Genomic DNA, 21,073 nt, shown 5'->3' with positions numbered 1-21,073 from the left:
CATGTGACTGAAATCCCAGCTACTCGGGAGGCTGAGGCAAGAAAATTGCTTGAATCTGGGAGACGGAGGTTGTAGTGAACCAAGATTGTGCTGCTGAACTCTAGATGGGCAACAGAGTGAGACTCTGAAAAAAAAAAAAAAATATCTATCTATCTATCTATCTATCTATCTATCTGGATATATTTATTTAGATATATATATCTGGATATGTATATATTTATATATATACATTTGGATATATATATATATCTAATGACATGCTGTATAATCTTTGAAGGGTAGGAAATGGCTGTTGAATGGTGATGGAAAATTGTATTAATTCATTCTCACTCTCATGCTGCTATGAAGAAATTCTTGAGACTAGACAATTCATAAAGGAAAGAGGTTTAACTGACTCACAGTTCAGCATGGTTGGGGAGGCCTCAAGAAACTTACGGTCATGGCAGAAGGCGAGGCAAACACGTCCTTCTTCACATGGCAGCAGGAAAGAGAAGTGCTGAACAAAAGGGGTAAAGCCCCTTATAAAAATCATCAGATCTCATGAGAACTCACTCATTATCATGAGAACAGCATGAGGGTAACTGCCCCCATTATTCAATTACCTCCCACTGGGTCCCTCCCAAGACAAGTGGGGAATGATTTAAGATGAGATTTGGGTGGGGACACAGCCAAACCTTATCAGAAAGTTAGTTTATTCCAGTGAATGTGGGAAACACCTTCTGGAAATAGAAAAACTGGCATCCTATCCTGGTGTGTACCATCACATAAAAAGCAATAAATCCATGATTATCAACTTTATGTGAATTAGAAGAGAGCTAAATGCACTCAACATTAAAACTCTGCTGAATAGAACTGGCTCTTGAATGACTCACCACACTTGTCATCCTTTGGGCCATCATTTATAGACATTGTACTGGCAAAAAACTGGAGATCCATACAGAGATTAACAGATATCCTCTTAGTAGAAGGTGGGCAGCAAGGGAATTTCATGCAGTTGTGTTTAAAAAGAGGCTCTTCTGAAGTATAAAAAAGTGAGTCCAATGAAGGAGATTTCAGGAACAATGGAGCCCAGTGAGGTAGGCCTAGTTTTCATCACCCTGGATCTCCTATCACCATAAGCAAGCTTTTCTCCCTATTTGCAGAGGCCAGGAGTTATTTTTCTCATCTGGTAAACAAGTTTATTTTGGTAAACAAAATAAACAATTTGCATTTCCTTGGAAAAAAATCCCATTATTTAAAGAAGTTTTGGATTTTACCTTTTAACCACTCAAAAAAAAAAAAAAAGAAGTTACAAATGAAAAAAGACAAATGAGACAAATGAACCAATTAAAATGTATTAAAATGCATTAAATGAATTAAAATGTATGGCCCTCATAATTTAAAACCTTGTTAGAGTAAACAAAATGTAAAAGCAAACAAAAAATATATAGGGAAATATGAATACTATTAAGTGAACATTGAATAGTATTCAGAAATCATTGTTAAAAATGTTTAGGTGTGATAATGGGTTTGGGGTTTCATTTTTAAAAAACCATTTTTGTGTACATACTGACGTATTTATAGATGAAACAATGTAATGTCTGGCATTTGCCACTATGTAATATGGGTGAGAAGAACTATACAACTTTAACTTAATATCAGATTCTTAAGGGAAAATAGCTCATGGGATTAATTATTATGGGTGAGTGTGAAAGTTTGTTCTAGTGCGATGCTCTGGGAAAGAGCTTTGGTGTTTCCTCTTCAAGCATCTGAAGCATGCGCCTAACCAGAGCCATAGAACAGTATAAAGAGCCCTCATAGCTTTTTATTCTTTGGTTCAGAACTGCCTTATACTCCACTGCCTTTTCCTTCTGGCCATGACTTTCACGGTCTCCATCTTACTTGGCTTACAGCTGGCTACCCTGTCTTTCCCTGGTGCTGATTCCAGGTTGATGGCTCTGATTAAGCCTTGGCACTTCCTTGGCATGCTGTTTCCAGCGTGGACTCCTTTGTCTCTGCATACACCCCAACCACAGCCAAGTGGCACGATGTTCTCCAATGTTCCCAACCTCCTGGGTATAACACTGGAAGAAGCGCCAAAGAACCTGTCTGTTTGACGACGTAGAAAGGAGACTGATGTAAATGCAAAGTTTTCACCTATAACCATCAGAATTGAAACAGAAAAGAGTGACACTATAAGTGCGCTACAATTTCACTGAGGAGTTGGATAAGCAAAATTACAGATACCACAGGAACGATCCTGGAAACTGATTAAATTAACTTTCTAGTTGTACTTTGAATTTCATCAGAATGCTATAAATTGTCATTTTAAAACCACAGTTCAAGTAATATAATATTTTTCAAACTGAAGGACATGTTCCTTTCATGGGTTGTGAAATTAATTTAATAGGCAGCCAAAAACATTTTTAACAGACCAGACTAGACTAGTCTGGAAGGAAATAAATGGAAAATATTAAAGTGAGTGATACATAGTAAGAGTGAATATACTTTCTGTAGAATTTTTCTCTTAGTTTTTCAAGTGTGTGTGTGTGTGTGTGTGTGTGTGTGTATGTGTGTGTGTATATGTGTTGTCACAGTATAAAATCAATTTCTTACTGTGGCCATTTCCAAAAATATTTGAAAATCCTTATGTAATGAATTTCTATATACGATAGCAAGAAACCAAAAAGATTCGGGGGCAAAAAAGGTAACTCCGAAGGAAAATTTCTGTCAAAACAAAATCCTGGTAATTCAATAACTAACTTGTTACCCGAATCAGAGAACTAATCCATGCCAACCAGTCAGAAACTGTAAATAACCTGGTAGAAGGAGCAGGCTACTAGATGTCACCTGATTTGTTCTTTTCATGTGGTTTTGCTGACTATGTTTTCCTGTTGAATTTAAAAGGCCCCACTCATTTTTGTTACTTGGTAACTGCTCTTTTCAGACCAGCGTTTGTCTGTTTCTAGATGCAGCCTGCAGGACACCAGCTGACAGTGGAAGGACTGAGGAAGCTTGTATAATTTTGTACAAGATCCACCGCAAGTTCAGCTGAAGAACTGCTCCAAAGTTTAGGTCATGGTAAGAACAAGGTTAGATGACATTAGTCACTCAAACACAGACTCAAGCTGCAACAACTAATGCTCCTATGAGATTGGTTATATGCCAAGGTCATATTTGGCCAAAGAACGTACGCCCTTTGAAATCCCAGCAGGCATAGACCTACAAATTCTCAACTAAGGAGATAGATGTTCATTCATTTTTACAGCTCCTGGGTGGAGAAAACTATTTCCCCCTGCCAAATTTTTCTTTTATGTAAAACTTTAAATAAGAACGAAGAGCTTTCATAGTGCCTGCAAACCTGAAAATTTTTAATACAAATCCTCTAAAAGTTTGTGTCACTCATAGCTTCTTGCTGTTTTTTGTTTGTTTGTTTTGTTACTTTTTGTCTTCTTTGTTTGTTTGGTTTTTTTAGAACCTCCTCAAAATGGACTTGCGTGTTCCCTTTCTAGAAGGAGTAAGTCCTATTCAAACCCTTTAAATCAAAGCTGGGCATGGTGGCTTATGCCTGTAATCCCAGCACTTTGGGAGGCTAAGGCGGGCGGATCACTTGAGATCAGGAATTTGAGACCAGCCTGGCCAACGTGGTGAAACCTCATTTCTACTAAAAATACAAAAATTAGCCAGACATGGTGGCGGGCACCTATAATCCCAGCTACTCGGGAGGCTGAGGCAGGAGAATTGCTTGAACCCAGAAGGCGGATGCTATAGTGAGCCGAGATTGCATCACTGCACTCCAGCCTGGGTGACAGCAAGAGTCCGTCTCATAACCAAAACCAAAACCAAAAACAACAAACCCTTTAAATCAAGAGGTGAATCCTGAATCCCCATCTGGAAGGTACTGTGGGAGGGCATAATTATGATAGAGAATCTATCTCAAAATGATATTTGGGAAATGAAATGTTCAAATTCTGACCAAGGGGATCAGAAGGAAATAATTCTGAAAGTCTTAAAAGGGGAAGGTAGGGTGGGGAACACAATTAGAGTGAAATCACAAGAAATGTGAAATGTACTTATCAGATGGCTTCACAATGTGCTCTTATTGGTGGTGTGTCCCTGGGCACCAAGGAGGCCAGGCCTACCGTATTGAAAGCAGAATGGAGGGGAGCTCAGCATGGCTCCTCCGAGCAGTCACAAGTGATTCATACGGACCCAGCTGGGGCCCCAAGAAGGGAGAGGGTGCGGTAGTGTGGACACTGTGGATTTCCAGGAACCATAGCAATCCACAGCTCCAGCTCAACAATGATGCAAACCAGGACCTTGCCAAACTGTCTTCTCCCAGAGAACAGAGTCTGCTCAGGCTTATGTTCTTGCCTCATTGCGAGTTTCAAATGAGGTGACAAGAATGGCATCTGGAACATTTCCTGGCAGAGAGGGCATTTCTCCCCTCCCCTCTCCCAGAGCTTGTTCCTTTTCTTACCTCTCTCTGTTCCTGCTTCACACTGAAAGAGCCTGGCAATGGAATGAGACCAAACCTTCGTTCAAATCCAGCCTCCCTACTTGCTTGCTTAGAGCAAATCACTGAACTCCTGTAAGCCTCAGTTTCCCCAGCAATAAAAGGAAGAGATAATAACTCTTACCTTATAGAGTCGTATGAGGATCGGGGGAATGTACATAATGTGCTCTGCAAACATTCAACACTCAAGGTCAGGGCTTCTCAACTTTGCACTTTAACATTTTGGCCAGGTCATTCTTTGTTGTAGGGGGCTGTCTTGTGCATTGTAGGATGTGTAACAACATCCCTGATCTCTACAAACAGGATACTAGTAGTACCTTCCTTCTCCTTCCCACAGTCGTGACAACCAAGAATGCCTCTAAATATTGCCAAAGGTCCCCCTGAGGGCAAAATCAGGCCTGGTTGACTATGATTTCCATCTTGCTTTCCTTTCTCTCTCTCTCTCTCTCTCTCTCTCTGTCTCTCTCTCAGTTTTGGGAAAGTGAACTGTCATGTTATGAACAGCCCAGATCACAAGTAACTAATGTCCCAAGCAAATAGCCAGCAAGCACCTGAGGCCTGCCTGCAGCCAAGTGAGTGACTTTGGAAAAGGACCCTTCCTCGATTGAGCCCTGAGATGACTGCAGCCCTAGGTGACGCACTGATCACAGCCTTTGACAGATCCCGAGTCAGAGGCACTTAGCTAAGCCATACCCCCATTCCTGACACACAGAAACTCTAAGATAATAAATGCCTATTCTTTTAAGCTGCTAACTTTTGGGGTCATTTGTAATGCAGCCATAGGTAGCTAAGACAAGGACCAACAATGATCAAGTAATATATCAGTGTTGCATGGGAAGCAGATGAGTCTATGCACATAAGAGATCTCAGAGGTGACCCCATAGGCAGATCCTGAGGTTTCCATGGTATTGGGAGGGGAGGACATTTGCATTCTTGCATCAGTATTATTTGGTTGTCCCGTATATATTTAGTGCTCTTTGTGTATATGACTTATTGAAACATCCCCTTTATCTTTGTAGGGCTGTGGCTTACCATTTAAAAATGTTAAATGAAACGTCTCTTATTCTAAATTAATTTTATCTTCTTATTCACTATATATGAATACATTTTTCTTGACTATCATCAGTGGTATACTAGTTTGTGTTCTCATTTTCCTAAACATATTTTATTATAAATGTAGCAAACAATTAATATAAAGAATATGAAACAGTGGGGGGAAGCAGAATGTTAATGAGAATTAACCATTATTAACAATTTAGTATGTATCTTTCCGGGTATTTTCCATGAAACACAATTACACCACATAAATACGTATTTTTTTTTCAAGATTATTTGGTTTCAAGGGATAGAAACCAAAGCAAACTGGCTTAAGCAGAAAGATTTTCTTGGCTTGGATAACCAAAATTCTGGAAGCATACGAGTAGAATTACCTACCTTAGAGATGATTGAAGCCAGGACTAGAACATCACCAGGAATTACTCTCTTTGTCTCTCGTCTCTATGTCTCAAGGTGTGTTGGCTTCATTCTCCCACATTGGGCTTTCCATGAGTCAAGGATGTGGCCACCAGGACCTCCTGGCTCCGAGTCTCTTACAACTTTATGACTGAAGTAAAAAGAGGTGTTGGTCTCCCAGCTTGAAAAATCCCAGGTAATGTTTCTGATTGGTTTAGCCTGTTGATTAACCACTCCAGCCAAGGGTGTGAGGTATTATGAGAAGCTCAGCTGGAGTCACATGTCTAATCTACTGCTGGAGAAGGTTACTAGACAAAGTAGGGGAAGGAGTGCTTGGCAGCCAATAACAGTAGGCACCTATCACAATCTTTTATCTAAGTATTATCATGATGTGCATCATTAGTCTCAATTTGTTTTAATCAGTAAATTACATATCACAGGCTTCTTTACATATGAACATATATTATGCTCAGTTTATTCAATAGTCTACACTCAACAGAACAGAAATATGAACTGTTTTGGTTTTTTTTTCCAATCATTTCTTTCAACCATATTCCATGAAATCTCCCTTTCCTGCCCTTAAGAATATCTTGGGCAGATCTCATAGTTTTCTGGTTACTTTTAATTATTAAAATGCGCTTTCCTATCTAGAGTAGTTTAAAAACTAAATCTTACATCCAATATGATGTTCATTCTCTTTCTCAAACTACCAGGCCAGGGTAAGTTTCAGGAAGGGGCTTGAGGTAAAGAAGGGCATGACTTGCCTTTTCACTTCTCCTGCCCTCCCTCTTCTGTGGTTGGAGTGAGAAGGAGGGAGAATAAGAAAGATATGTGTCTTTATATTTATGTGGCTGTTGTGGGATGAACTGCATTCCCCTAAAATTCATATATTGAAGCCCTAACTTCCTATACCTCGGGTTGCACCTATTTTTGGAAACAGGGCCTTAAATGAGGTGATTAAGTTAAAACGAGATCATCAAGATGGATCCTAAGTCAACCTGACTGGCTTTCTTTGTAAGGACAGGAAATATGGACATAAAACAAGATACCTTGTGTGCATGCCCACAAGGATGACCATTTAAAGCAAACCAGAGAGGCCGCAGAGGAAACCAGCCCTTGATTAGTTCCAGTCTCCAGAAATGTGAGAAAATAAATTTCTGTTGTTTAAGTCATTTGTCCTTAACCTTTTTGGCACCAGGGACCGGTTTCCTGAAAGACAATTTTTCCATGGATGGGAGGCACGGATGGTTTCTGGATGAAACTTTTCTACCTCAGATCATCAGGTATTACTTAGATTCTCATAAGGAGTGCACAACCTAGATCTCTTGCATGTGCAGTTCACAATAGGGTTCGTTCTCCTATTAGAATACCATGCGACTGCTGATCTAACAGGAGGTGGAGCTCAGGCGGTAATGCTGGCTGGCCCACCACTCGCTTCATGCTGTTCAGCCTGGTTCCTAACAGGCCATGGACTTGTACCGGTCTGTGGCCCAGAAGTTGGGGACCCCTGGTTCAAGCCAACCATTCTGTGGCTTATACACAAGTGTTCACAAAGGTCCTTATAAGCAGGAGGCAAGAGTCAGGATCAGGGAAGGAGATGTGAGGTTGAGGTAGAGGTAGAGTGAGGTAAGGAAGGAGCCATGAGCCAAGAAGTGCAGGTAGCCTCTAGAAGCTGAAAAAGGCACGTAAGATAATACATTTGTGTTGTTTTAAGCTAATGTGTGTGTGACAGCAGCAAAAAGAAAGTATACACTCTTTATGTTCTTAAAAGAGATGTATTGAATGCTGTGAGACAGGACATTTAAACATTTTTATTTTAATACAATTTCAGACTTTCAAAAAAGTCACACGAATAATATAAGAAACACTTGTGTTCCCTTTATTCTGATTCACCAATTGTTAATGTTTCATTCCATATGCTTTATCATTTGCTCTCACTCACTCTATGTTTTCCTAAACCATTTGAAAGTAATTTTCACATATTATAATCTGCTAGTCACAAATTCTTTATAGTTTGTATATACTAAAAGCAGGGACTTTTCTTACGGAACCACACTACAATGATCAATATCATAAACCATAACTTTGATGTAATACTATAACCTAAAATTCAGATTTGAATTGCTCTAATTGTCCCAGTAATTTTTTTTGTGGTTGTTATTTTTCGTGGCCCAGGACCCAATCCAGGAGCATCTTGTGAATTTAGTTGTCATGTCTCTTTAGTCTCTTATAGTGTGTAACAGCTTCTTTATCTCTCCTTGTCTTATATATTTTTGAAAATTGTGAGTAAAGGCTAGTTATTTTATAAGATATTTTTAAATTTTACTTTGAAGTTTCTGCATAATTAGATTCAGGTTATACATTTTTTGGCAGAAATACGACAGGCATGATATTGTATCCTAGTCTGTGCGCCATATCAGGAGGCACACAACATCAGCTTGTTCCATTATTGATTATGTTAATGTATTACTGATGATGAAAGTTGCTATCAATATTTTCCCCATTTGTAATTAGTAAGTAATTTGTAGGCAGAATACTTTGAGATTACCTCCCCAACTCCACCAACCACAGTGTTGATTCTCACCTTTCCCTATTTCTATTTGTTAACTCCCTTTGACATTGGAACACATGGCTTCCATTATCTAATACGATATTTTAACCTGTCTGAAGTGATTTTTCATGCCACTATTTTCCCATTATTTACCACTCAGTATCATAAGTCATTTATAGTCCCTATGAATAGAGAAAATATATGTGTATTTAATTATAAAATCTTGTTAAAATTGTTTTTAAAAGTTCTTTTTGGGACTTTCACGTTGCCAAAACATTTTTCACTTTTCTACAATGTTAATTTCAGTTTTGTTTTATGACTTTTTAGGGGCGGGGAGGGGAGAGAAAATTTATTGGAAAGTATATAAAAGGTTTACAACTTAGATAATAAAATAAATTACTCTTTAGTTTAAGAATTTCAACTGACCTAAGGCATTATTACCTGGAAGGCCCCAGGGTTCGTGGCACAGCTATGGTTATTCAAGTTCCTGTTACTCACGTCCGTATAAGAGACCACCTGAGCAGGCTTAGTGTGAGCAACAAGACTGTTTATTCACTTGGGTGCAAGTGGGCTGAGTCCGAGAAAGGAGTCAGTGAAGGGTGGTGGGATTATCATTGGTTCTTATAGGTTTGGGATAGGCGGTGGAGTCAGGAGCAATTTTTTGTGGGTAGGGGATGGATGTTACAAAGTACATTCACAAGGGCATGGAGGATGTATTGTCACAAGGGTGGGGAGGAATGTTACCAAGTACATTCACAAGGATGGGGAATATCACAAAGTACATTATCACAAGGGAGGGGAAAATGTCACGATGGCTTGACCATGTGTGGCCAGCTCAGAGGACCTTACAGTTCCAATGAACATCACAGAAGGGCTCCTTCCATGGTAAGCATTTTCTTTTATTCCACATGAGGATGCTTTTGACTTCACTGAGAAACTTCTGATGGGTTCTAAAGACATCTTAGTGACTCTAAACGGTATGTTACCTCAGGCCTGTGCCTTCATCCACTTCAGGTTTCAAGCTGGGTCAGGCCTGGGCAGAACTGATTTTTCTATAGGATCATCTAAATCAGGGGTTCCCAACCCCCGGGCCCCAGGTACTGGTCTGTGGCCTGTTAGGAACCAGGCTGTATAGCAGGAGGTAAGGGGCGGTGGTGAGGTGAGCATTACCGGCTGAGCTCCACCTCCTATCAGATCAGCAGCAGAATTAGTTTCTCATAGGAGCGCGAACCCTATTGTAAACTGCGCGTTTGAGAGATCTAGGTTGTGTGCTCCTTATGAGAATCTAACTAATCCCTGATGATCTGAGGTGGAACGATTTTATCCCAAAACCATCCCCACATCCCCATTCCTCTGTGGAAAAATTTTCTTCCACAAAACCAATCCCTGGTGCCAAAAAGTTTGGAGACCACTGATCTAAACAGATTGGTGGCTTTCCATTTCCTGGGGGTGGTGAATTTAAAATCAGAATCCACTATTTGATATGGTTATCTAGCTTGACTTGATTAAGGACAGAAGGGCCAGGGAACAGAGTAGTCATGATACAATTATTCTGATAAAGAGTCTCTCGATCATGGGAAGAACTGTTTTGCTCAGAGCACACTGTGGAAGAGAGGAAAACCAGGGTGCAGTACCAACACACTATGAACCTAAACATCAGAAAAGATTCCTAAGGGTATCCGACGTGCATTCCCAGGAAAGAGCAGAATGGCTATACATGTGGGCTTGACCCCAGAAAGATTTGATTTGAGTCCTGGTACCACTATTTGTTTACTGGATGACTCTAGCCTAGTTACTTAACCTTTTTTAAGGTTTGGTTTCCTGCTCTACAAAATAGGGATAATAAAGGTGCTTATATTGCATGGTTGTTGTATTTCTTAGTATGTATTCCAAGCTCAGCAAATGTCAGCTCACTGTAATTTTACAGATTTTACCCAATAAAGACTTCAGTTTGTCAATTCTTAGTTTTGTTGAATCTTGAGGGAAAGGGTCAAAAGTGATCATTTTTTTCATTGGCAGGTTGCTCTTTAAAACAACAAGATCATGTCCTGCAACCAACCATGTGGGTGGGGAGAATGTGTGAACTCCCTATTGATGATCATAATGCAGCTGAAGAAAATTTGTCACCTCAGTGTGGTCCAATGTACTTACCATGATGCTAAATATCTTGTGGACACATTTCCAGGACACACTGAGTAGTACTGTGGCACAATTGTGTGCATATAAATCATGGATTTCTTCTTTTTTTTTGGTAATAGTTGGTAGAACTACCATGTTTCCAATATGAAATGACATGGGGGACTATACATGAAATAATATTAAGAGAATAAAAAGCAGGATCCTACTGGCTGCCTTTCTCAATCACTATTGGTAATTCAAAGACACATTGAAATAGTTTGGCTCTGTGTTCCCACCCAAATCTCATCTGAAATTGTAATCCCCATGTGTGGAGACAGGGGGGTGATTGGATCATGGAAGTGGTTTCCTCTATGCTGTTCTCATGATAGTGAGTGAGTTCTCACAAGATCTGACAGTTTTATAAGTGTTTGACATTTCCTCCTTCACAGGCTCACTCTTCTCCCTGCTGCCACCCTGTGAAAGAAGGTGCCTGCTTCCGCATCCGCCATGATTGTAAGTTTCCTGAGGCCTCCCCAGCCATGTGGAACTGTGAGTGAATTAAACCTTTTTCCTTTATAAATTACCTAGTTTCAGGGAAGTTCTTTATAGCAATGTGAAAATGAACTAATACACACATAAATTCAGGTCAAAGTCCTCACCTCTCCACAAATACCACAGGTCCTGGGCACCTGAAGTGCCCAGTTCTCTAGATCTGGGGACTGTTCCTACTTTTGGCCATGGTGGTCAGGTTTGTTCCCAGCTTAGTCTTTGAATTTAGTCTTTGCCATATGTTCTTAAACTCTCTTTTCCAGTATCTACAAGTGGCATCCACCAATGGTCTCTAAAGCATCATGCTCTGTGTGTGGGTCTAGGACATCATAGGTGTTTAAAGGATACCTAGAATTTTTACCTCCTTCAGAAGGTATCCAGGAAAGGTGGGCCTTGGTGGGAGGGGTCTTCTGAACCCACAGGACCTCATAGGCCTTGTCTAGAGTGAGACCAGACCACCTGGTTGAGGAATAATCCCACTCTAAGACTTGATGTGGAGGCTAGGACCCAGAACTTGACTCATTATGGCTCCCTTGGCTTCATGGTACTATTATAGAATCAAACTGGGCTCCACTGGCCTGGCACAGTAAGGCCAGACATCCACACTGAGGTTTGAAGTGGCAAGAAAGGAAGGTATTTATTTGCAGGGCACCAAGAAAGGAGAATTGGCAGCTAAAGCTTATGTCCTGACTTCCCCAATGACTTGCAAGTAAGGGTTTTTAAAAACAGGGGTAAATTTCAGGAAAGCAGAAGTTACAAGCAAAATCATAAATCAATACATGGAGGCTACACATGGGTTATGGCCTGAAAGGGTGGGATATCTTAAAGCAGGAGCTTACAGGTCATAGGCAGGTTCAAAGATTTTCTGATTTGCAATTGGTTAAAGAAGAGAAGCTTTGTTTAATAATTTATGGTCAGCAGAAAGAATGTTAGCTCTGGCTCATGGGTGTGACTTCCTCCAGGACCCTCAGGAAGAAATCTAGAACAAAGAATGGTTGTCAGAATTCAGTCCTCAGTTCTCCCTTACCTGAGGTCTACGTGCCAGTGTATCCATTTGTTGGAGGTCCAGGTTTATGAAAAATAACTCAGGTACATATGTTAAGATGTTATCTTTAGTTTTTATAGGGAACCAAACATCTTGGGACTATCAGTTCCTTGGCTATTGTTTCAGGCTGCCATTACCTTCTTCATTTCGGGCTACCATTACCCTTTTTTTTTTTTTTTTTTTTTGAGACACAGTCTCGCTCTGTTGCCCAGGCTGGAGTCCAGTGGCACGATCTCGGCTCACTGCAAGCTCTGCTTCCCGAGTTCAGGCCATTCTCCTGCCTCAGCCTCCCGAGTAGCTGGGACTACCATTACCTTCTTGTTTATCAAGCTGCTGATTCACTTTCAGGGCTAGCTAGGCGTCTGGAATTTCCCTTGAAGGAGCTCAAGATATTCCTTTATTTCTATGCTTGGGGAGCCCACAGACCCCTAAAAGGGGTCCCTTCTCCATCTCAGTACCTGGATTTTCACTTCCTTGCTAAATCAGTCAGTTATAAAAAGCAGATTCAGCTCTAGCCCACATCTGAGTAACTGAGACATTATCATCTCCACTTGGCAAAAACGGAAGCGTGAAATGTGAGTCAGTTGTTTTATTCCACTTCCTAGTGGAGAGAGACAGTTTCTTATCCAGTGTGAATCGAGTCATTCAGGAAGAAACTCAATCCCAGAGAATTATTCAGACGGCGATTGAAGCCTGCTCCTAATTAGACACAGGCTGACTCAGGGGCCAGGGCCTGATGCGGCTGGCGAGCAGCTGTCTCACACGCTCACTTCTTACTCAGTCTCCTGGCACCTGTGCCTCCCTCTATCAAATAAACACAATTATAATTACTCCCTATGTAAGTGCAGCACAACCTGATTTCCATGTTATTTATACTCCCCACCCCCAAACACACATACCATCTTCTGAGGAGGTGGGTTCCAGCTGCTGGAGGGCCCCAAAGTGGTACCAGTATGCAAGGCTGGAGGTGAACTCCCAGGCAGAGCTGAACTGCTCACCAGGAAGGGGACAGGGTGGCGCTACAGGAAAACAAAATTTCCAGGGGGAAAAAACAGGAGAGGGAGACACAAGACCACAAGGTTGGGAAACGGGTCCAGGGCAAAGAAGAATCCAGCTTGGAGACCAGATACTTCCAAAGAGAATTGGGGATGTCAGGCTGAGATTTTGCATAGGAGTTTCCTATAGGATTTATATAGGAGATTTTGTGTAGGAGCTTCCTATAGGATTTGTATGGGAGATTTTGTAAGATTTTGTGTAGGAGTTTCCCATAGGATTTGTATAGGAGATTTTGTAAGATTTTGTGTGGGAGTTTCCCATAGGATTTGTATAGGAGATTTTGTAAGATTTTTTTGTGTAGAAGTTTACTACACAAAATCTTGGTCAACACCTATGCAGTTCATTAATGCTTTTGGTGCAGAACAGATTGTCTATTTATTTACTGGAAAGGAGAGAGATGCTGTGTCCTGCATCAAGGTTAGCAAGAGATGAAAAGGAGGCTGAGTTACTTGTGTAGTTACAGTATTTTTAAATGTCAGTTTGCCAGCCTAATCTGTGAGCTACATGAGGATAGGGATTGTCTCTTGATAGCAGATCCCTAGTGCCTAGCACAATGTGAGCGCATAACAGGTGTTCAAACATTTATTGTATGAATACATTAAATGCCTCCACTCAGTGGCTCCATACAACTTCTGATCCCCAACTGAACTGAAGTCTAAAATAATGTTTTTTTGTCCCTTTGCCCAGGGTTCTCAGGGCACATTAGAAAGCTGATGATTTGGAGCATAGTAGGAGTGGCAGCAGCAGCTTTAGGGCAATGCTTTCAAAAAGATGCTCTTCAGCCCTCAGAAAGGGGTACTGCTGACTGACAACACAGCTGGAACCCCATATAGAGGAAATAACACAGGCCATCAATATGCCCACTCTAACAAGGGAGACCAATCTGATTTCTGTAAGTATTAAAGTCAAATGTTGCTAGGGGATTTTGCATGCTGACATATAGAGAAAAATAAAGCTTTGCTTAAAGAGTGCATACATTCTTTCTCTGTTTACCCTCTGAGAACATCCATTGTAAAGAGAAATTGAACTCTAATTGTACTCAATTGTGACACTTAGGAAGAAATATAAAGTATATGTAGTTGCAACAACCTTCAATCTTTTCCTTAGGCTAAATGAAACATACTAAATTGAGAAGGAGGTGCTATAGGCTTCATGGTATCACTAGAATAAAATGGTATAAATAGTATTTTGAATCAGAAGATGTGGCTTGAAGGCCCAACTCAACCACTTACTAGCGATGTGAGTTCCAAGGCTTATTTTAATAACTGATTTTGATTTTGCTTAACTTCTTAATTTCAATAAAAAATATAACCTTAACTGTATAAAACCAGTAATCAAATTGTGGCAAGATTTTTTAAAAAGAGCAAGAAAAATATTCTTGATTAATGACATTTTAATATTTCTTTATATTTGTAGTTTTTCTATCGTATCTAGGTATGACTCATGTTTCGCTTAACTTTATTTGAGACCCAATGTACTTCATCATTCTGAGGACTTATGTCTCTCTTTAATTCTAAACATTTTTCTGATTTTATCTTTTTCAGATACCCTCTATTCTTTCTACTTTGTGTTTCTGGAACTCCTATTTGGTAATGTTGAACTTCATCTGAAATCTGTGCTTCTGGAAAGCAGGGATGGTTAAGAAATCTACCCTCGTTTTTGTATTCTGGAAACAGCTAACCTCAAAGGGCACCCTGCCCTTGTATAGTCTGATATAAGACACATCTCCATCCTTCCTCATGACTCAGTTAGACTCTCGACGACTCTCTTGTTTACCTGCCTCTGCAAACCCAGGTTCCCTTCCTTTTCACTGAAACATTCCTCATTAATGAACATTCATCTATTGCTATAGACTGAGTAAAATCATCTCCTTAATTTCTTGGTGCACTTTGTCTTTGACATGTTAGACATGCTAGATACATAGAACATTAACCTTCTCACCCATTTATCCTTGTTTCTGCTTCTATTTCTTGATGAATCTCCACCTCTTTATCTCTGAGTTATATTGTGAGTACTTTGTTCAAATCTATCCACCAGTTTGCTAATTCTCTATTCAGTGTTGAATCTGATATTTAAACAGGTTTTCATTTCTAAAAGTTATATTTGGTCTTTCTCTCTCTCTGCCTATTCTTTTCACATCCCATTGTTCTTTCATGATGATATCATTACAGGATTTTTCCTTAGTTCAGCTAAAGATGGGGTCCTTGTCCCATGGCCAGGGACAAGGCCAGTTCAGACTCGCAGATAGTTTGAAGGGTAAGATAGGGTTTTACTGGGTGAAAAGGAAATAAAGGGAGAAACAGGGACTCTCCACGAGGCCAGAGTTCCTCTGGTGTGCTTCTCGCCTCACAGCTTGAATCCCAGTTTCCACACACAGGAAGAGGAGGGGCTAGGCTCCTTCCACCTGAAAATGGGGTGAACTTCTGTGGCTCTGCCCCAGTGTGCCAGTCAGTTAGAGTTTTGCCAGGGACCCTCTCCCACCTGGCTGTCTCAGTATCTTTAATTATTTTAAACATACTTCTATTTTAATCTTATAGATTGCTATATTTTCTCCAGACGGTGAAAATACTGCTTCTCCCTGTTTGTTGTGTCTGCCAATTCTCCCTCGAGGTAGATTGCTTCCTTGTGTAGTTAATAATTTCTTATTGTAAAGTTACCTTAGTGTTTCATTTTTTTGGAAGGTGATGGTGGTGACTCCTTTGTGCTCTGAATTGTCAAAGTATCACTGCAAAACTATTTTGAGTTTGCTTCTACTTCAGTCCTAGAGTCCACAAATCCTAGACCAATTTTTTTTTTGTTTGTTTTGGAGACACTCTGACACCTAGGCTGGAGTGCAGTAGCACAATCTCCCTCACTGCACCCTCCATCTCCTGGGTCTAAATGATCTTCCCACCTCAGCCCCCAAGTAGCTGGGACTACAGGGGTGCACCACCACACCTAATTTTTTGTATTATTTTTTGTAGAGACAGGGTTTCACCATTTTGCCCAGGCTGGTCTTGAACTCCTGGGCTCAAGTGATCATCTGCCTAGGCCTCCCAAAGTGCTGAGATTACAGGCGTGAGCTACCGTGCCTGGCCCAATTTTTTTTTTTTTTTTTTTAGTTTATTTTGTATTTTATTTATTTATTTATTTTTGAGACAGGGTCTCACTGTGTTGTCCAGGCTAGAGTGCAATGGTGCAATCTAGGCTCACTGCAATCTCCACCTCCTGGGTTCAAGCGATTCTTGGGCGTCAGCCTCGTGAGTAGCTGAGATTACAGGCATGTGCCACCATGCCCAGCTAATTTTTGTATTTTTATTACAGACAGTGTCTCACCACATTGGCTAGGCGGTCTTGAACTCCTGGCCTCAAGTGATACACCTGCCTTTGCCTCCCAGAGTGCTGGGATTACAGGCATGAGCCACTGCTCCTGGCCTATTTTTATTTACTTTTTTTTTGAGAAAGAGTCTCGCTTTGTCACCCAGGCTGGAGTGCAGAGGCGCAATCTCAGCTCACTGCAACCTCGTCCTCTGGAGTTCAAGTGATTCTCCTGCCTCAGCCTCCTGAGTAGCTGGGATTACAGGCATGCCCCACCATACCCAGCTAATTTTTGTATTTTTTAGTAAAGATGGGGTCTCACCATGTTGCACAGGTGGTCTCAAACTCCTGGCCTTAAGTGATTCACTCCCCACTTGGCCTCCCAAAATGCTGGGATTACAGATGTAAGCCATCACGCCATGCCTTAATTTCTTTTTTAGAGACAGGTTCTTGCTCTGTTGCTGAGGCTGGAGTGCAGTGGTGCCATCATAGCTCACTGGAGCCTTGATCTCTTGTGCTCAAGTGATCCTCCTGCCTTAGCCTCTCTAGTAGCTGGGACTATAGGCATGGACTACTATACCTGGCTAATCCTAGATAATTTTTAATGTTAATTTATCACTTTGGTTTCCTGTAAGAGAAAGGTAATGAAAATTTGGACTCTATAACCTTATATTTGATTTCCCATGAGTTATATATTTTCCACCCAGGCTCCTGGTTAACTTCAAGATCTATTGACACTTTCCCGGGCTAGTGGATGGGATTGTTCCTAGTCCCATTTTCACAGATAGGCTAGCTTTCCAAAATTCTCAGGTTTTTTTTTTTTTTTTTTTTTTACCAGAGACATAGTTCCAATTCCCTCTTCATGTGAGATGCTTACACACATAGACTTTTAAAATTATCCCTCAATAAAAACAAACAAACAAAACTGATCTGTTATAGATATGTAAGTCTTAATTCAACAATAATCTCCCATGGATCTCTACACAATTTCCACACCTTTTCTGTTACCATGATATTGAATTGGATCATACAGATAGAGTGTCTGTTTTCTTCCTAACATTGATCTCCGTGATAAAACTCTCTTCCATTAACAGAGTTTTGGGAGATGCTGACTCAGTTGTAGTCAGCAATGGCAAGAGCAGTCAAATTCAAATTTTCAAATGCTAAGCAGTGAAGGAAGAACCCCCATATGGGGAGGAAATTTGGGACCTGATAATTAGAGTCCCAAGAGAGTCTCCTTCCCTTTGCAAGTTACTATTGCTATCACCATGCTGACTTAGAGTGTGGCTATCATTCCCTGTGTGTCCCTGTGAGCCCCATGTGGATCCACTTTCTTCACTTAGAATGGGGAAGAACAAAGAAGTCAGGGACATAAAATAGAGCTAGAAATGAGGCTACTATAAGGAAATGTACTAATAAAATTTTTTTTTTTGTTTTTTTTAGACAGAGTCTTGCTCTGTCACCCAGACTGGAGTGCAGTGTCGCGATCTTGGCTCACTGCAGGCTCCACCTCCCGGGTTCACGCCATTCTCCTGTCTCAGCCTCCCAAGTAGCTGGGACTACAGGCACATGCCACTGCCAAGTTGGCTAATTTTTTGTATTTTTAGTAGAGACGGGATTTCACCTTGTTAACCAGGATGGTCTCCATCTCCTGACCTTGTGATCCGCCCGCCTCAGCCTCCCAAAGTGCTGGGATTACAGGCATGAGCCACCGCGCCCTGCCAAGAAGTTTTTACATACTTGCTATTGATAGGGCATAGGTTTGTCTATAAGCTTTCCAACTGCCAGTTTTAAGTAGAAAACACAATTGGTTAACATATTTCATCTATATTAGTCCCTTCTTGCACTTCCATAAAGAAGTACCTGGCCAGGAGCAGTGGCTCGCACCTGTAATCCCAGCATTTTGGGAGGTCGAGGCAGGTGGATTGCTTGAGTTCAGAAATTTGAGACCAGCGGGGGTAACATGGTGAAACCCTATCTCTACAAAAGATACAAAAATTAACCTGTCATGGTGGTGGCACATACCTGTAGTCCTAGCTACTTGGGAGGCTGAAGCGGGAGGATCATCTGAGCCCAGGAAGCAGAGGTTGCGGTGGACCAAGATTATACCACTGTACTCCAGTCTGGGTGAGAGTGTGAGATCCTGTCAAAAAAAAAAAAAAAAAAAAAAAAAAAAAAAAAAAAAAAGACCTAAGACTGGGTAATTTATAAAGAAAGGAGGTTGAATTGGCTTGTGGTTCTTCAGGCTCTGTAGAAAGCATAGAGGCTTCTGCTTCTGGGGAGGCCTCAGGAAACTTACAATCATGGTGGAAGGTGAAGGGAAAGCAGGCGTGTCTCACATGGTGGAGCAGGAGGAAAAGAGAGAGTGCGAGGTGCTACACATTTTTAAACAGCTAGATCTCATGATAACTCACTCACTCACTGTCACAAGAACAGCACCGAAGGGGTGATGTTAAACCATTCAGGAAGGATCCACCTCCATAATTCAGTCACCTGCCACCAGGTGACTAACATTGGGGATTATAATTCGACATGAGATTTGAGTGGGGACACAGAAACAAACCATGTCCGTGAATAAGATATAAAAACAAATTGGTTCCTCAACCGAAGTTTTGGGTGCTAATAAGTAAGGTGAACTAATATGAGGGGAAGGTGAAAGAAATACTTTGCTATATCACTTGGAGTGAAGAGTATTAGAACCCAGAGTTCTTGCTTGAGGAAGAATAAATACACACTAACCTGCCCTTCAAGGCGGGCAGGCCTTCACAGATACCTTGTTTGCTGGGTAGAATATTCAGCTTTGGGGCCAGAGCTTAGGAAGACTATGAACTACCCTGGTGGTCTTTCCCATATTTCACTCAGTCTTCCTTCTAAATGAAAGTAGAATTTGAAGTTGCATCATGTTTTCCCAGCCTGGGTAGAGAATCCACGTTTGCATCCAGGCCTGTTTGACGGTAAATTTCTCCTGGCACAGGACAGGCCCTTCCTTGCGTCTCCCAGATAATCTGTTTATCATGTCCATATTTAGTTTTCTAGTTTTTATTCTCCACTGATATTTGTTTCTGGGTCTCAGCCCTTTCAGGTTCCTATTACCCCTTTCTGTCACCCTCCACATGTGGCTGAATAACCAACAACTAACTCTTTTCCTGAGTGGTACAACTTCATACTAGTTCTATAAATCAAGGGGGTAGAATTGCCAAGGGGTGAATAATGTGCCCCTAGGAATTCTAGCCAGAGTCAGGTTTTCTCTAGCCACTGTTTGTGTGCTGGGCACTCTCTTCACTCAGCTTTTAATTTTTTGTTTTATTTTTTAGGTTGGGAGTTCTTTGGGAGAGCACTCCCCTGATTGGTTTTAATTTCGGGTGCTGGAAAGAACTCTCAGACCTGAGACTCATGAGATTTGGTTTAGAAGGAGCTATGTAACCCTGAGCAAGTAATTCACTTTCCCACCTCATTCTTTATATTCACATCTGAAAACAAAAGAGTTGAAATAGAATAGTAGATTTAAACGTTCTAAGATGCTATCTTCCAAAGAAATTTTAAAAGGCAACCCAATAGATGAAAAGAGAGTTGCTGTATTGAAAGTGGAGGTTTGGGTTGTGGTAGTGGTGGGTGCTAGCCCCTTCCCTTTACTCCCCATGGAAGTCACAGGGCACCGCTGTTGAACTGCTCCAACTTTAAAGAGCAAAGTTGTGAAAAGAGGGATCTAGATCAAGGGCAAGAATTTTTTTTTTTTTTCTGTAAAAGGCCATATAGTAAATATCTTTGATGTTGGACAACATTTTGGGGCATAATGGGTATATTTTTTTAACTGTAGTGATGATTTCACAACATACATATTTTAAAAATTACAAAATTTTACATTTTTTGAAAAACTATGGGTTCCTGCTATGTTGTCCAGGCTGGAGTACGGTGGCTAGTCACTGGCATGATCACAGCCCACTACAGCCTCAAACTCCTGGGCTCAAGCAGTCCTCCTGCCTCAGCCTCCTGAATAGGTGGGACTACAGGCATGTGTGCCACATTTTCTTGGCTAAATTTTACATTTTAAACATCTGTGGTTTGTTGTATGTCAGTTATACCCGTTAAAAAGGTCATAGTATTTGCAGAAATACTAGACTTTCGTAGATTTAAAAAAGGGAATAATTGGGATGTAAAAAAGGGAATAGAGGTACCTGTGGAAGGAGTCTCTATACTCTCAGTTACAGAATTTAATTTAGGCTGTAGTGATTTTCAGTAGGACACAGACCTTTGGAATGGAATATGTAGTGAATCTCAATTGTTTTTTGTTGTTGTTGTTGTTCAGCTTTCCTTCTTTCTTTCTTCTGTTAACAGCATCCTTACTCCTTTCAAGAATCTTTCTCTTTATGGTTACCCATCTATGTGATTACAGTGAGACTGCCAGTCACATTGCCTTAGCAAAAGAGGTAACGGTGCCCTGTCCCCTTTCAATAGTTAGTGGTTCAATGAGTTGGTAAAAGACTCAGGCATTGAAAACCCATTCCTGTTG

The 21,073-nt window shown here is 40.9% G+C and overlaps 1 protein-coding gene across 1 annotated transcript in view; it reads right to left on the bottom strand.

Moving 5' to 3' along the window:
* Window positions 1-12,369, bottom strand: part of LOC105528582 (probable E3 ubiquitin-protein ligase HECTD2) — a 106,326-nt gene extending 93,957 nt beyond the window's left edge. The window contains exons 1-2 of the mRNA XM_011965379.1: window positions 12,348-12,369; window positions 1,882-2,136 (exon numbers count right to left, since the gene is read on the bottom strand). Of these exons, the coding sequence (XP_011820769.1) occupies window positions 1,882-2,136; window positions 12,348-12,369 (277 nt within the window). The remainder of the gene's footprint in view (window positions 1-1,881; window positions 2,137-12,347) is intronic.
* Window positions 12,370-21,073: the final 8,704 nt, after the last annotated feature.

This window comes from Mandrillus leucophaeus, unplaced genomic scaffold, assembly GCF_000951045.1.
Source record: "Mandrillus leucophaeus isolate KB7577 unplaced genomic scaffold, Mleu.le_1.0 Scaffold721, whole genome shotgun sequence".
In the NCBI taxonomy this organism is placed as follows: domain Eukaryota; kingdom Metazoa; phylum Chordata; class Mammalia; order Primates; family Cercopithecidae; genus Mandrillus; species Mandrillus leucophaeus.
Note: the sequence above shows the minus strand (reverse complement) of the source record. Positions and strands in the feature narration are given on the sequence as shown.